General features: G+C 34.7%; 1 protein-coding gene across 2 annotated transcripts in view; it reads left to right on the top strand.

Moving 5' to 3' along the window:
- LOC128983457 (caspase-1-like) overlaps positions 1-15,476 on the top strand; it is a 106,615-nt gene that overhangs the window by 84,199 nt on the left and 6,940 nt on the right. The window contains exons 1-5 of one of the 2 annotated variants that reach the window (XM_054402753.1): positions 2,883-3,080; positions 8,958-9,926; positions 10,302-10,480; positions 11,191-11,323; positions 11,944-12,203. In XM_054402753.1, the coding sequence (XP_054258728.1) occupies positions 8,978-9,926; positions 10,302-10,480; positions 11,191-11,323; positions 11,944-12,182 (1,500 nt within the window). In that variant the 5' untranslated portion in view covers positions 2,883-3,080; positions 8,958-8,977 and the 3' untranslated portion in view covers positions 12,183-12,203. Of the gene's footprint in view, positions 1-2,882; positions 3,081-8,957; positions 9,927-10,301; positions 10,481-11,190; positions 11,324-11,943; positions 12,204-15,476 lie in introns of those variants that run through there. The other variant, XM_054402754.1, reaches the window with a different exon arrangement.

Genomic DNA, 15,476 nt, shown 5'->3' with positions numbered 1-15,476 from the left:
ACCTAGAAATAATTAGAACACAGATTAAACCATTGTTATTCAATAGTGAAAGGTATTGTGAATAACATATCAAAAGTCTCCAAAAATATATTTGGTGGAACACCACCTTTTTTCCAAAATGGCGGCCAAATCCAGTAGTTTTTTGCTTTTTATTGAAATTCTGACTTTCCAGTCAATATTGGTGAAAAGTCGTAAACACATTTTATTTTCCTCCTGAAATTACCTTTAAAATAATACCAAATACATGTGCCTACAACCAAAAATAAACCCCGTAGGAGTAATAAAATATTTAAAATAATAATAGTGTTTATAAATTAACGTAATAGTCCTGGTCAGAGAAATATAGGATATGACCTTAAAAAAATTGCAAGAAAACGTTTTATAGTTTTATTTTGTAGTGTTGGGTTTACAGAACAACATACTAAAAGTTGCCAAAAATCGGTGCACGAGAAAACCACTAAAATCGCAATTTAAAATGGCGGATTTTTCCAACATTGGAAAAATTTTGAAAAAGATACTACATGCATTTTGTATGAACATTTTTTAAGAAACTGACTTGGGACCACCACCGATATTTATTAGGTCATTAGTACTTCATTTTGATAGGGAACGCGGTTTTGGCCGCCATCTTTGATCCGCCATATTGGACATAGATATATTCTTTTTAATGTAATGATGGTATTGTGACATATCATTTCAAACAACATTTTTACACTGATTTCAATGCCGAAATCTGTTTTTAAATATCTTTTTTAGTTTAAAAGATATGTTCAAACGAAAACTCTCCCCCATACATTTCTTATGGACGTTTCGTAGTTTGATAAATTTTTTCAGATTATTTTTCTTATATATCCAGTTCTTATTAACGGTTGCAGTTCGTTCTGGCCTTAAAATATTCAGTATTGTAAGGGCTCCCATTTGAGCTCTTGAGCATTAAAATCAGACGAGTTAAAGACCAGCTACAAACCTCAGAACAATATCAATTTTAACTTTTTTGAAATATATTTGTATTAAAAGATTTATAACTCGGGTTGTTCATAAGTCACCAAGTTCTTTCTGGTCTTAAATTACTCTGTAAATACTTTTCTTTAATTTTATTAATCACTAAATAAAATCTGAAAAATTTTAATTGAATCATTAATCTACATTTGACAGTAAATTATTTCTTTTTAGAAATTTGTCTTTGGTTAAGGACATATATCCCGAACCCTAATAACTCCCAATAAGTAATCCATAGCTAAAATAAAAGTCATAATGTTACGAATTATTTAAGACTATAAAGAGTTTTTGGGAGTGATTTAGAATTGGGGATATACGTACTTAACTAAAGACAAATTTAAAAATAAATGCATTTTTATGTTAAATTAAGATCCATGACTCATTTTAAAATTGTCAGATTTTGTTTAATAGTAAATAAAATCAAAGCCAAACATTTACTGAGTAATTTGAGACCAGAAAGAACTTGGTGACGTATTAACAACCCGAGTTATAAATCTTTTAATAAAAATTTATATAAATAAAAATTTATTTCTAAACAGTTAAAATTGATATTGTTCTGAGGTTCTTAGCTGGTCTTTAACTTGTCTGATTTTAATGCTCAAGAGCTCAAATGGAAGCCCTTACAATACTGAATATTTTAAGGCCAGAACGAACTGCAACCGTTAATAAGAACTGGATATATAAGAAAAATAATCTGAAAAAAATATCAAACTACGAAACGTCCATAAGAAATGTATGGGGAGAGTTTTCGTTTGAACATATCTTCTAAACCAAAAAAGATATTTAAAAACGGATTTCAGCTTTGAAATCAGTATAAGAATGTGGTTTGAAATGATATGTCACAACACTATCATTACATTAAAAAAAATATATGTCAACTATGGTGGATCCAAGATGGCGGCCAAAAACGCGTCCCCTATCAAAATGAAGTACAGTACTAACGACCCAATAAATATTGGTGGTGATCCCAAGTCAATATCTCGAAAAATGTGCAAAAAAGTATTCGGTATCTCTTTTTGCAGCATTTGTCCAATCTTGGGAAAAGCCGCCATTTAATATAATTAATTTAGGGGTTTCCCGTGGACTGATTTTTTGAAACTTTTGATATGTCACTCTGCACACCACAAAAATAAAAATAAAACCATAAAACGTTTACTTGAAAATTTTTATACGATCCCTGTGTCTGTTTTATTAGTTTGCTTGGACTAACTTCTTACATTAATTTATGGGAAAACTTTTATTTGAAATATTTTATTATTTCTGCGGGGTTTATTTTTTGTTGTACGTACATGAATTTGGTATCATTTTTAAGGTAATTTCAGGAGGAAAATCAAATGTATTTACGACTTTTCACCAATATTAACTGGAAAGTAAGAATTTCAAAAAAAAAGCAAAAAACTACTGGATTTGGCCGCCATTTTGGAAAAATGGTGGTGTTCCACCAAAGATATTTTTGGAGACTTTTAATATGTTATTCACAATACTTTTTACTATCCAACTACAATGGTTTCATTTGTGTTCTAATTATTTCTAGGTCAAACCATATATTCAGGGGCCTATAATGACAACTAAGGGACCTACAGTTTATAGTGGAATCAGAACCACATTGTTTCTTAAGAATAAAGAAATGTAATGTATCGCAATTTGCCATAGACGCCGATCCTGTACATCACGACAACTGAATAACTAGATAATCAACTTAAATTTGAACTTTCTGTAGTTTTCATTAATATCTTTGATGCTGCAGTATTTGTCATCAAAAAGCTCTACCGACTTTTTTTGATTTGTGGAAATGTTGTCATATCAAATGTCAAGGTATTCTGTGACTGTGTGTTGAGCGGGGACGTGTGCCTCTGTGTAGTAGTAGTGGTTGGTTCTGGTTGGTGTTGGTAGTGTGGTGTAGTGACGTGCAACACGACGACAGGACAGTGCTATAGTAGCCGCGGTCGCGGACACACATACAACGCACAGCACTGTCAGTGTCAGTCAGTAGGCCTAGTCAGTACGTGAGTGATAGTAGTGTCAGTGTCAGTGCCTTATCTTGCCCACTTGTACATGGATATTCTTTGTCATCAACTGCTGTAAGTTTTTGTCCCTTTTCTCAAATACAAAAAAAGTAATTTATATTAGTTAAACATGTTAGAGATTGAATTATCGTGTGTGCATTTATTGAATGATTATCTTTGGAAATAAAAGTTACCTATTTATTTATTTATTTATTTCGGTGAGTGAGTAGATTGTGTTAGGTGAAATGTGTCTTAGTTTATGTTTTGTTTACATGGTGTTCTGGGTGTTATTTATATGCAGTACATGGTTTACAGCTTGTTATTTACAACCAATTCAGTAATATTCCATATTCTATAGTTACGTATATTCTTCACAATTCTGCATTATATATTTTACTCTAATCAAACAACAATACAAACCTTCGTGAAAATAATCGTGGTTGTATGTATTCATTCTTGTTGTATGAATTACAAAGTCATTCTTTTTATTAGAAAACTAGAAATTATTCCCAAAATGCGTTTTAAATATGGCTTACTGATCAAAACTGATGTGTTATATTTTGTTTGCAATTCAACAATGTCAGATAATCATGTCATAATCAGATCATTAGAATGACTTATAATTTTCCAAAACTGTATATCATTGGCTAACCAAAGATGAAACACAGTACAGTATATGTAATTGTAAATTCATCTTAAAGACGAATGATATAGGCTAAATATTGGAATTGTTTATACTTTTTCGATTATAAATTTGGTTGGGTTATCAAAATATTATAAATACAGTAGCCTATATATATTTTGCCAATTACAAACTTGATAAATTTTAAATCAAAATTGTTCAATATTGCTGCAGTAAGAGAACTAAATTCTGGTTGCATTGAATTAATTTATGGAACTTTGAATCTCCCGTGCATACATGCTGTATTGGTTTGTATAGTGAAACAGTTCCTATAATATTTTTCATGATTTCTCCAATTCGGTTTTAATAAGTAGCCTACTTTTCGATTTGACAATATTTTATTTTATGTTTGGTGATTTACTGTTTTTGGTTTGAAATCTATGAACTACCAATTGTGTACCTAATTTATTTTTATTAACTATTTATACAGGATCTGATCGTAAGATCAAATATTCCTCATGTTTATTTTTGGGGTCGCCGGAATTTTATCCCCCTGGAATTTTACCCCCTGGGCAAAGCTGACGTCACTATGACGTAGTAACCTGAGTGGCCAAAAGTTTGTTCGCGGCCGGAATTTTACCCCCGCGGATTTTGAAGTCTAATGAAAATAGTCAGAGCGTGATTAATTATTAGATTAGCGATAAAAACCGGAATTTTACCCCCTGTCCATATAACTAGCGTTTAGGCAACTGAAGATGTACGGGCCGGATTTTTACCCCCGGAATTTTACCCCCCCCCCCCGGAATTTTACCCCCGGAATTTTACCCCCTGGCTGATTTTAGAAATTGAATGATTGATTTTCTTATTTCTGTTTTTAATTAATTGTAAATATTTCATTATTTAGTAGCCTATCTTTATTTATTTATTTTGTAATCTCAACTAAGTAAACAGAATTCGCTGTTTTATTTTGATCATATTAACCAACAGTTGGCTTCAAAGATCGAATCCTGACACTCGAATCTCAAAATTAATATTAAAACCCTGTTCGATTAGTTAATGTTACATATAAATTAAGATAGGCTACTTAATAATAAAATGTTTACCATTAAATTAAAACTGAATGACGATAATTAATCATTCTCACTAATTTATATCTGGCCAGGGGGTAAAATTCTGGGGGGTAAAATTCCGGGGGTAAAAATCCGGGCCGTACATTCTAGGTTTTTATAATTTGATGTGTTCTGATTAAACTCACAACCGTGAAAATATATGTTTCATTCCGCGTTTAATCTATCGAGCTGATGTCGTGAAACTCAAAAGTTCGCGGCTGAAATTTTACCCCCTGGTTTGTGACGTAACGTTTGCCCAGGGGGTAAAATTCAAGGGGGATAAAAATCCGCTACCCCTATTTTTGTTGGGGAACCTTCATTTTTGAGCCTTATAATTTTATTTGGCCGATCTACAGTAGGACTACATTGTTACAGGCTATGTCAAGTAGTGTACAAGCATAAAATCAATATCAAGTCTTAAATGTTGTAACTGTTGTACAACTCTTCGACTGTTGTTACTATGTAAGTGATTTATTGATTTTTCCTCATTAAAACCACTGTGAATTAAAATGTATGTGTAATTAATAAATTGAAACCTGTCGTGTTTATTTTAACGAAGCTCGTGTACTAGATTTGTCACATACGCGTGCATTTCACGAATACTTTATACAGTACAGAACCGCGTGGCTGAAGATAGTTGTTACATTGAAGGCGTCTACTCAGATTTACGCTTAAACTACTGTACAGGACAGTTTTGTTGGGAAAATAAAAAAAGTTAATGTTAGAGTGTGAGGATGGTCCATAATTTTATGTATGCATATTTTATCTATACTACTAAAAGAATTTGTTGGATTTTTTGTGCAGCAAATCAACCCCTAAATATTTATTTTTATAGGCATATTGGGTATCAATTTAAAGCTCTTATCCTCTAGATGTGACTTTTGCGGGATGTCTCGTAAAAGCCCTTCTAAAACAAAAAAAAACAAAAAAAAACAAAAAAAAAAACAAGTGAAAGGTCAAACAGGCTTTTAAAATTTCAGAGTTTGTGCTGAATTCTGTTGTCAATCATCTGAATTATTTCAAGTTTACATTTGTTTACATATAAACAGATGGCTATAATACAATTTTGTCTGCATCCATACAAAAATAGGGTTATCTGTAGTTGGTAATGTTTCAGTGAATTCAAGTAAAATTTAATGCTATTGTGTATAAAATGTAAAAAAGAAAATGACTTGCGTTGGATTTTGTATTGTGATAGTATTTTGTGTTTTAAGTATGTTTTGTATTGGTGTTTTAGGGAATTAAATTAAAATATTGTAAAGTGTTTATTTGTTCAAAATTTAAAGAAGAGAATTTGTGTTTTCATAGTATGTTTCATTAGCATTTTTAATTTGCCTCGATGAGTCGCATGCAATTAAAATAATAGGGATATGATAAGAAATTATGGTTTTCACCCTTATCGACTATATATCAAATATATCACGAATTTCGAAGTCACGAAGTGACGCTGGCTGCTAGTATTGATAAAAATATTTTACTAGCTGATACCAGATCAATTTATCGTGTGAATTTTCGACATTCATTCAAAAGCCACACCTTGGTACATATCATGAACTTTCTTTACACCAATGATTTTGTAACGTTGGCTGCCATATTTGGTTGTATACAAAATAATGAGCTTCATTGTAAAAAAAGAACAGATGCTTACTCCTCTCACTCATTACTTGTAGGCCATTGAAAGAAGGGTCAAAGTCAAGGAAAGCCCTCCAGGAAACTCTCTAGGACCAAACGTAATATTTCATTAAAAAACGAATTCACGATCAAAGTTTTTCCAAACAATGCATCCGTTGATCCATTTAGTTAACAATTACACTAACTGGATCTACTCACGTTCATCTAAAACCTTCCCTGCAGTACTATCCATTTAGAATTTACAGTGCCTTCGCTCAAATTTAAGATTGAGGACCATAAAAATGACAGTTAATACACCCTCCCAATGGCTGTGGATGGTTTAACTCCTTCTTTTTTAAGATTATTAAGTTATGTAATGGTGAAACTTTATAAAATATTTATAAATATAGATTCACTCTACCGGTACTAAAAATAACTAGAGTTATTGTACTATAACCATTATAGAGACAAGAATATCTAAAGGAGTAAAAAACACTGTTTGTTGTTGTCAAATCAATATATATTATGCATTTATGGACAGTGCATTTATATTATGCATCTATTAGAACAATAACTTTAATATTTTTTAATTTGATTGATTTTGTATATTGTATTTAAGACCAGCTCTATCCAAATTAGTGGGAGGAGAGGAGTTAGATTATTTATCCCAAAAATGAAGTTTTGTTACCTTTTGTACATAAAAAATGCATTTTGTAATAATGAATTAAAAAATGTATTATTACAGTAAAACCACACTAACTCAAAACCTGGTATCTCGACAGTTACAAAATACATGCTTAATATCATACTAATATTATAAATGTGAAAAGTTTGTTTGTTTGAAGTTCAATCACGCATTAACTACTGGACAGATTTGGCTGAAATTAGGCATGATGATAGCTCACATTCCCGATTAACATATAGGCATATATATCTCAAAAATCCTTTCGGGCTCCGCCCCAGTGGCTCGATAGTTCCCCATGTTAACCTTATGAGTATTCATATTTAAAGGGAATTAAAGAATTTAGTCAGCTGTTTTAAACAGGCTGTTTCAACTAAAAAGTTGGTTCTATAATATGCAAAATACCCCCGCCGCAGCAAACCTGCCGACTAAGCGAATTTCCATTTGTCTGAATTGATTTTCAGTTAAATATATTTTAATAACATTAGGTTTAACGAGTACGTAGGTTTGCTGCTACAAGGAAACTAATAAAGTGCGTTTTTGAGTAAAATATTGATAGCTTAGTACAAAATAAATAAATTTGCCAAGTTTGATCAAAATATATTCATAAACAAGCAAACTACAACATTTGACAATATTCTCCATAAGAATAACATGGGAATTTTAAATTTACAATTTTTTAAATTTACTCCGTTACTAATAATTGAACAAAAATACTTTTATATACTAAATTATTTGTTTTTTTAAGCTCTTTAAAAAGGTCTAAAGAAAAATTGGGAAATTTTGTGTTTTGAGGGTCAAAAGTGAGAAAAACCAATTTTTACCCCATAAAACCCCCCGTAAAGCCCCGTTCCCATGGTCCGATCGTGCTGGTTCGCGAACTCATTCAAGTTTATCACGCTTTACACCTTTAAACCAAATTTCATCAAAATCGGACAAAAATTACTCAAGTTATCACGTTCACGGACGTATATATATATATATATATATATATATATACATATATAAAAATGTGAACGAATAGTGTTTTTGGCCTCTGGGGACATCAAGATGAAAAAGTAAATCGGTCCCGGGTCTAGGTCTTACCGTGCCACGTACGGTAATAGCTACTTCCCTATAGGGAAATTCGCTAAAACATTAAAAGTTACAAGATTAATCAACAGGGTGCAGCACTATTATTTTTTTATTTATGAAAACAGCTAATTTGAACCAAGCAGCAACAAAAAACCGTGATACACAATGAGAACTGTCAAAGTTGGATTGTTTACACATATGTTTATGTTTTTAATTTTATGAATAATTTGTGATATTTTGCGGAATTTTAATAATTTATTTTTCTCTAATTGTTAAGCTGAAGTGGTAGAACATTATGGCTATGGTAGATGTGTAATACTATAGTATACCGTAAATTTAAAAAAGGAAATTTGATCAAACTGTGTCCTCCTCTATTGTAAACGCAACGCTTGAGTATAAATGCAATAAACATTTTATACTTATATGCCAATCCCGTACGAAGGACAGGTACTCTGCTAGTAGAATCATAATGAGCATGCATAATGACAACTACTACAAATTGAACAATTGACTAAGGTTAGAACAGATGGATAGCTCTTCTGTTATTTTTACTTTTACTTTATTTATTACTTTTAATTTTAGCCTTTATTTAAATAAGGACATACCTAAACTTGTAACAAAACATTTTTTATTGATCTTATTTACTTAACAGAAAACAAAAAACATATGATATTAAAGTAAATTATTTCGACAGTTTCTGGGATGCTGAACATTTTCCATTATACAATTAATTAAGTACTATATAAAATTCTCAACAGGTTCTGTTCTGTCATAGCCTACTAGAATTGTACTTCCAAAGTCGCTGTGTCCCAAGTTGAATATACTGATCTACAAACTCTTCTTTTATGTTTCAGTGGAACCGCTGAGAGGAAATATGATGAACCAGACGAGTCCATCAAAAGACCCTTTAATTCGGCCTAACAATTGTTACGACAGAGAAGATCTTAACGAAAATAATCTCATCAGATCTTTGCAGAACATCAGAATGAGCCAAGAAAACTCAGAATTCTCAGAGGAGTACCACTCCAATAGCCTGCTGTTTGAAGGTTACAATGACAATGATGATGAGGTATTTGAAGAGTTCCAAGAGTCTAGTACCATCACCTTCACTCGTGAGCCTAGGATCAGGAGGATATCGGATGTGATTGATTCCATCGGATGTAGTCCGTCTTCGCCAGTAAGCAAGTCTAGCAACAACTTTGACTTTACGGAGCGGGCTGTGACGGAGACAGAGGAGAGAAGTATATGTATCGTGAGAAGAGAAGAGGTCAAGTATGGACCCATCCACCTAGACAGTCCTCCAGTACGTAGGATCATGTCCAGTGTAACAGATAGTCAGGCCTCCCCTCCGCCCACCCCTGGGTCCGACCCTGGCTACTGCAGCGCCAGCCACGCCACCCCACCTCCGCCCTCCAACCTCGTGTTCAAGCCCAAGTGGTTCAGGTTCAGTGCTTCCTCTCCGCCCAAGCTGGACACCTTGGACGCCCATGTCATGTGTGCTCCTGAGGAGGAGCAGCAGATGAAGCCCACCACCACTGGACCTGCCAGTGTGGTAGGTGGAGGGGGTGGCGTGACTCCTTTGGTCTATCCTCAAGCACAGATGCCAGTGCCTCTCAAGAGTCTGGAGTACAACATGGACCACGCCAGACGTGGGCATGCCATCATCTTCAATCATGAGGAGTTCACGATGGACAACACTTCGCCGCGGGTCGGCAGCAAGCTGGACGCAGTCAGACTACAGCAGACCTTGGAAGGACTGGGCTTCACTGTGCAGATATATCATGACTTGGACTCTGACAAGATCAAAGCCAGGATCAACGAGTGTGAGTAGCTCTTGTCTGCGTACCACCTTTTAATGTAATAGTACTTTTAAACATCATAAGAAAAGAATAGTTTGGTCTTTTCTCTTGTTGAGATTATGGAATGAACCTCTAGAGATTAATAAAAATTTGCACATCTTTGCTCAGTAGTAATTTTTTTGTATTTTCAATGCTATCAGCAATTTTTCAAGTGAACAATCCTATATTGTTATCATACAATGTTGAATTTTTGTTGGAAAGCGTCATTAATTGATAGCCTAGTGACAACTTTCATCTGGGTTCAGGACAATCTCCCTTGAAATTAAACCAGGGACCTTCAGATTTGAAGGAGAGCACTACACAATGCGGATGATAAGTTGTGCTTTGTTGCTGTTATAGTGGCAAGCCTGGACCACTCAGACTGTGACTGTGTGTTGGTAGCCGTGCTAAGTCACGGGATGGGCACCAGTTACATCCTGTCACATGATTACCCGTATCCCGTGGACATGTTGTGGTCACCCTTCATACCTGATCGCTGTCCTACGTTGGCTGGAAAACCAAAGCTCTTCCTGATACAGGTAAGTTACTGGTGTATAGAGTAAAAATATAAAGTCACTTTAGAATGATGGATAATCAGAGGGATAATCAGTGGAAGGGAGGGCAAGACCAGTCAAGATCCATCCAATATACAACAATTATTTTGTTCATGTGACATTTTCTGTCACACAATACATTTTTGTATAGGAAATATAAATATTTTAAAATCTTGTATAGTATTAAAATATTTAGTTATGCAACACTCATTGTATAATGTAGCTCAGAAAATGTAGTACTAAGCACACTTTTAACACACTTTTAATAGTTTTTTTAGAATAAAAAAGTGAGACAATTTCTTGGCTATCCTCCAAAGATGAAAAACGTAAGCACTAAGCAAAATGGAGTATGGAGACAGTTGTACGAGTATTTAGACCCAGAAGTTGTGGCTGAAGCAAGAAGCAGGATGATGAGATTGGTTTTAATTGTACCAAGAAAAGAGGATGCTCCTCAATCAAAATTATATTGTCGCACAATCCCACCCCCACGGGTAGAACACCAGTTGGAAGGTTAAAACTGAAATGGCAAGGCAAGATCTGAAAATACCTGTGAAGGGAAGAATGAAAGAGTGAATCCGGGAAGTTTGGATGCAGTGTGTGTTGGCAAGGCCATAAGACCTTGGGTACCAAGAGCCACAGCAGTTAGTAAATAAGTCACTTGAACTTAAAGTTATTCTCAAATGTGCACTGTGCAGGCCTGTCGTGGAGACAAACTTGACGGAGGAGTTCAGTTGGTGAAGAGGACGCAAGTGGACAGTGACTCTGGCAGTCAAACATACAAGATACCTGCCATGGCAGACTTTCTCATAGCCTACAGCACAGCTGAGGGTTAGTGATATCATGTCAAATGTTATATAGTCCTAGCAATTCATTGGAGGTTTTAAAAATTAACTTAACTTTTACCTACAACTATGCTATTTGACACAGACTTTTGTATTTTAAATTGTGAAGGGATAAAGAAAAGTACTGTATTTTACAATTTCTACTAAATGCTATTTAAGGTGGATACAATGCATCATTTATCTAGCGCTGAATATTTGAAAAACTGCGTACTCATTGTGTTGTTATCTGTTGATTTCGGAGCTGAGATGCCAACACAGTTATCTTTTTCCAAACAGCCTGTTCTTTGGGAATAGCACATATTCATACTCTTAAATGTGTGACCAACACAAAAAGGGAAATAGCGAACACTGTTGGCCACTGAATGACAGTTAAATGAACACCCATCCACACTAGTCATGATTCGGCGAGTAGCTGCTGGTCACTCAGCATATGCTCCATGTGCGGGCTCAGCTTTAAATGCTTAAAGTGTTGCATTTCATGTCAAAAACTCTACTCTTGTTGTTTAATTCTCATCACAAATTGAAAATTTGTGCCTAGTCTATCAGTTGTTATTATAAGCTTTTGAACTGTAGTATCCCAATCTCTTAAACGTTGGATGTTTGCAGGATTCTACTCTTGGCGTAATCCGCTGAAAGGCACGTGGTTCATCCAGAGCCTATGTGAGATCCTGGAGAAGGAGGCATTTCTGCACGACCTGCAAACTCTGCTACTGATGATCTCACACAAGGTAGCCCTGGAACACGAGAGCTTCAGTGACCTCTACCCTTGGCAGCATCAGCAGAAGCAGGTTCCGCAGACAGTGTCCACCCTCATACGCAAGGTGCACTTCAAACCCAAGGCTTGATGTTCCCTAATGTTAGACCAGGTATGTTCACTCTCATACGCAAAGTATACTTTAAATTCAAGGTTGCTTCAAGCCCTTTGAATATATAAAAGTTCATTTTTGTTGTTTTTGCCTCCTGATCACAATTTAATTTATTCCTAGAGGTTAAGATACCTTAATCTGTCAATGTGATAACGTCAACGATGAGCAGCGACCAGTTTCATCCCAGCAATGGGTCATCCTACACTTAACCTAGTTCATACTTGGCTTAAAATACCTACCTTCGTATGGTCGCAATTTCAATTAAAAGTATTACAAGTATCCTTAGGCGAAGAAAGAACATAAAATCACTCCAAAGAGGTTGTCAGAAAGTCTAAAAATACGTAATGAAGAACAACTACACTAAAACACATGCGGCCAAAAATCGACTGTGCGGCGTACGGTACACGTACATCTAAATATTCTAAATACAATCTGTCGCTTAGTCGATTTGTGTGTTTTGTAAAAATGTGTTAGGTATCGGAGTGATTTTATGTTCTTCTTCGCCAGAGGATGACCCAATTGATGGGTTGAAACCGGTTGCCGCTCATCGGTGACGTGATCAGGTTGACGGATTTTAGGTATTTTTTTTTTACCTCTAGTAATAATTAAAGTTAATAAAATAAAGATTGGTGTCCAATCGAAATCGATCACCACTTACCATCTTTTTTGTATATTTACCGTCTTGTGTGTAACAGTATAAGCGTAAATATGTTGTAAGTGTTATAAGACGTATCTTTCCGTAAATTTAATAACACGTACAATGCTGATCAAGAAGTTATTTAAAATAAAGTTAATATCTGATCTCATTTGATTTTATATGCCCATGACCTATTCTGTAATCACACTCAAGAGAGAGAGATACAGTAAGGGCTCGCTAATCCGGTACATTTCGGGACTTTGGTGGTACTGCGTTGTAGAAAATGCCGGATTACTGAACATCTAAAAACAGCCGTTATTGCAAGACTAGCTAAAACTCTGTTAGTTTAGCACATGATTAGAAATCGTTGGCCGGCGAGCCATTATTTCATGTTTTTGTATGCTTTCTCTTATTTTAGTTTTTGTATCAAAATCAAATGCTTGGAGTAAATAACATAAAATAAAACGCCCCCAAATTCCATTGAGTGCAACAACTACGTCTTCCGTTAGAATCTGCTGATCGTTTCTGACCACTCCCCATCGCTCATGACATCTGCCAGTTGCTCTTGTTTCTGCCGTTCACTTCCGACTCTGCCAAATGTGGTAATATAGTTTCAAATGTTTAAACTCTCCACACAATATTTCTTCTAGGGTAGGCCTATTCTATGTTTAATAACAGAACGATATTCAACAAAATTTAAACGGCTACAATGAAAGGACTGACAATGGAATGTGGACTAAAGTGGAAGATTAGTTTGAAATTTATGCCTATTAGGTTAAAATTTACAATAGTAATTTAAATGGGCTCTATCTCAGGGGAGGGTGTTAACTGTAATGAATTAAATATTGGAGTTTCTTGATGATGAGATTAATTAATTTAACTTAGATGAAATCTGGGCTTCTTCTTTAACACGTTCAGTGCTGACTACATCAATTGATGTAGTCGCGCGACGAGCGCTCCAACCGGCCTATATCAATTGATGTAGTTGCGCAATCCCCACTACAATAGTTCAGTATGAGCTCAGCCATTGCCGGGGGACGTTAAAACCGTTTCTAGCCTGTAGCTTAGAATGTGAGCTTTATTTTGTGTAGGTTGGTACAAAAATTTCCCGTAAAATCCTGTCTGACAATGCTTTTGTCCCGGTTTCGAGGATTTTCTCTCTTCAAGCCTTATTAGATAGACAATATAGCCTTATTATTAGATCCAGACAGGGCTGCTACCTTTGGGTGTTTTAGGGAAGTACGTGGAATCTCGGGGTAAGGTAGTACAATCACCGCTGCTCTTTTGTTATTCGTGAGATTGAAATGTTTGAATGCCAATTGCGTTCGCTTTTGCGGTACCGCGCCGGGGCTTCGCCCGGGCCTCGCTGCCATGGCGAGCCGCTGTGGAATGCCTGCCACACTTAACGTGTTAACAATTTTAATAATGGCTTCCTTCTCTCTTCATAGTCACTATCTGAATGTTCACATAAGTATATTGTTGAACACATAGTCTGATCACTTCTCACTTGAATTTTTATTCCTTAAGGACTAATTTTGAATTATATTATATGAAATTTTGATAAATTGCAATCCTCTTACAAATTATGTAAGCCCTTGTAATAATGCACAATGTAATAAATACACAAGTTGTGGGCTTTGTAAAAAAATAGTCTATGGAATGGATATTATCAATGATTAATTGAACAGAGATTAATGGAATTGTATAAATAAATTAAATGAATACTAGGCCATTATAGATCTGGATGACTTTCTGAGGAGTGATTAATAAGAAAGAAATTATAAAGTGGGAATTAACAAAATTACCTTTTTTTAAGAAACTTAATACTAAATGATGAATGTATGAAATGAAATATTACAAATAACGAAATAACACACAAAAATGTTTTTAAATCTTTAAACCGATGCCAGATTATCAAACGTGCCGGTACATCTAATGCCTGGTTCGCCTGATTTAATGTATTTGGTTTTAATATACTTAATGAAGGGAGTGAGCTGGCCTAGTCGTAGAGCACGGCCACCTTTAACTACAGGCCGCGGCGTTCGAAGTGGCAACACCGCATGGGATGGCTAATGCTACGCTAAACCATTGAACGCTCGCGCTCGTGCCGCGGAGGATTGGAACAAGCACGCAAATTATCTATTAATTTTGATGTTTTATATCTGGCAACACTGATGTGTAGGAAAAGAAAGAAGGCTTTCGTGTCGATACAAGAATATAATACAATATTTATTAAAACCTTTTACGATACATTGAACATACAAGTATTAGGCCTATAATTGTAGTTTTCTTCCGTCTCTTCTACGTATCTACTCTTTGATTTATTATTTGTTAAATACCTAAAATTTAAATCCTATTTACAATGTTATTTAGTTACAGCTTCTATGTAAGCTATTGTTTTATCAATTATTAGAATAATGACGTTTACTATACAAAGTATAAATTAACAAAAGCAATAACTAAAATTATTTCATTCAAGAAAGGATTGACATTTTTATATGGTTACAGTGGCTATTATTTTGGTCTTTTTATACTTTCGTGTAGTTATTCAACAAAATTCTCAAAATAATTTTTGACACTATTTCCTTAAAATTTACTCCACAAATACATGCAGTTTCAGCTATTTCTGAAATATT

This window comes from Macrosteles quadrilineatus, unplaced genomic scaffold (assembly GCF_028750875.1).
Source record: "Macrosteles quadrilineatus isolate MER2022 unplaced genomic scaffold, UCM_ALF_1.0 Scaffold_1__1_contigs__length_201487025, whole genome shotgun sequence".
NCBI lineage: Eukaryota > Metazoa > Arthropoda > Insecta > Hemiptera > Cicadellidae > Macrosteles > Macrosteles quadrilineatus.
This window is presented reverse-complemented; position numbering and strand designations above follow the sequence as displayed.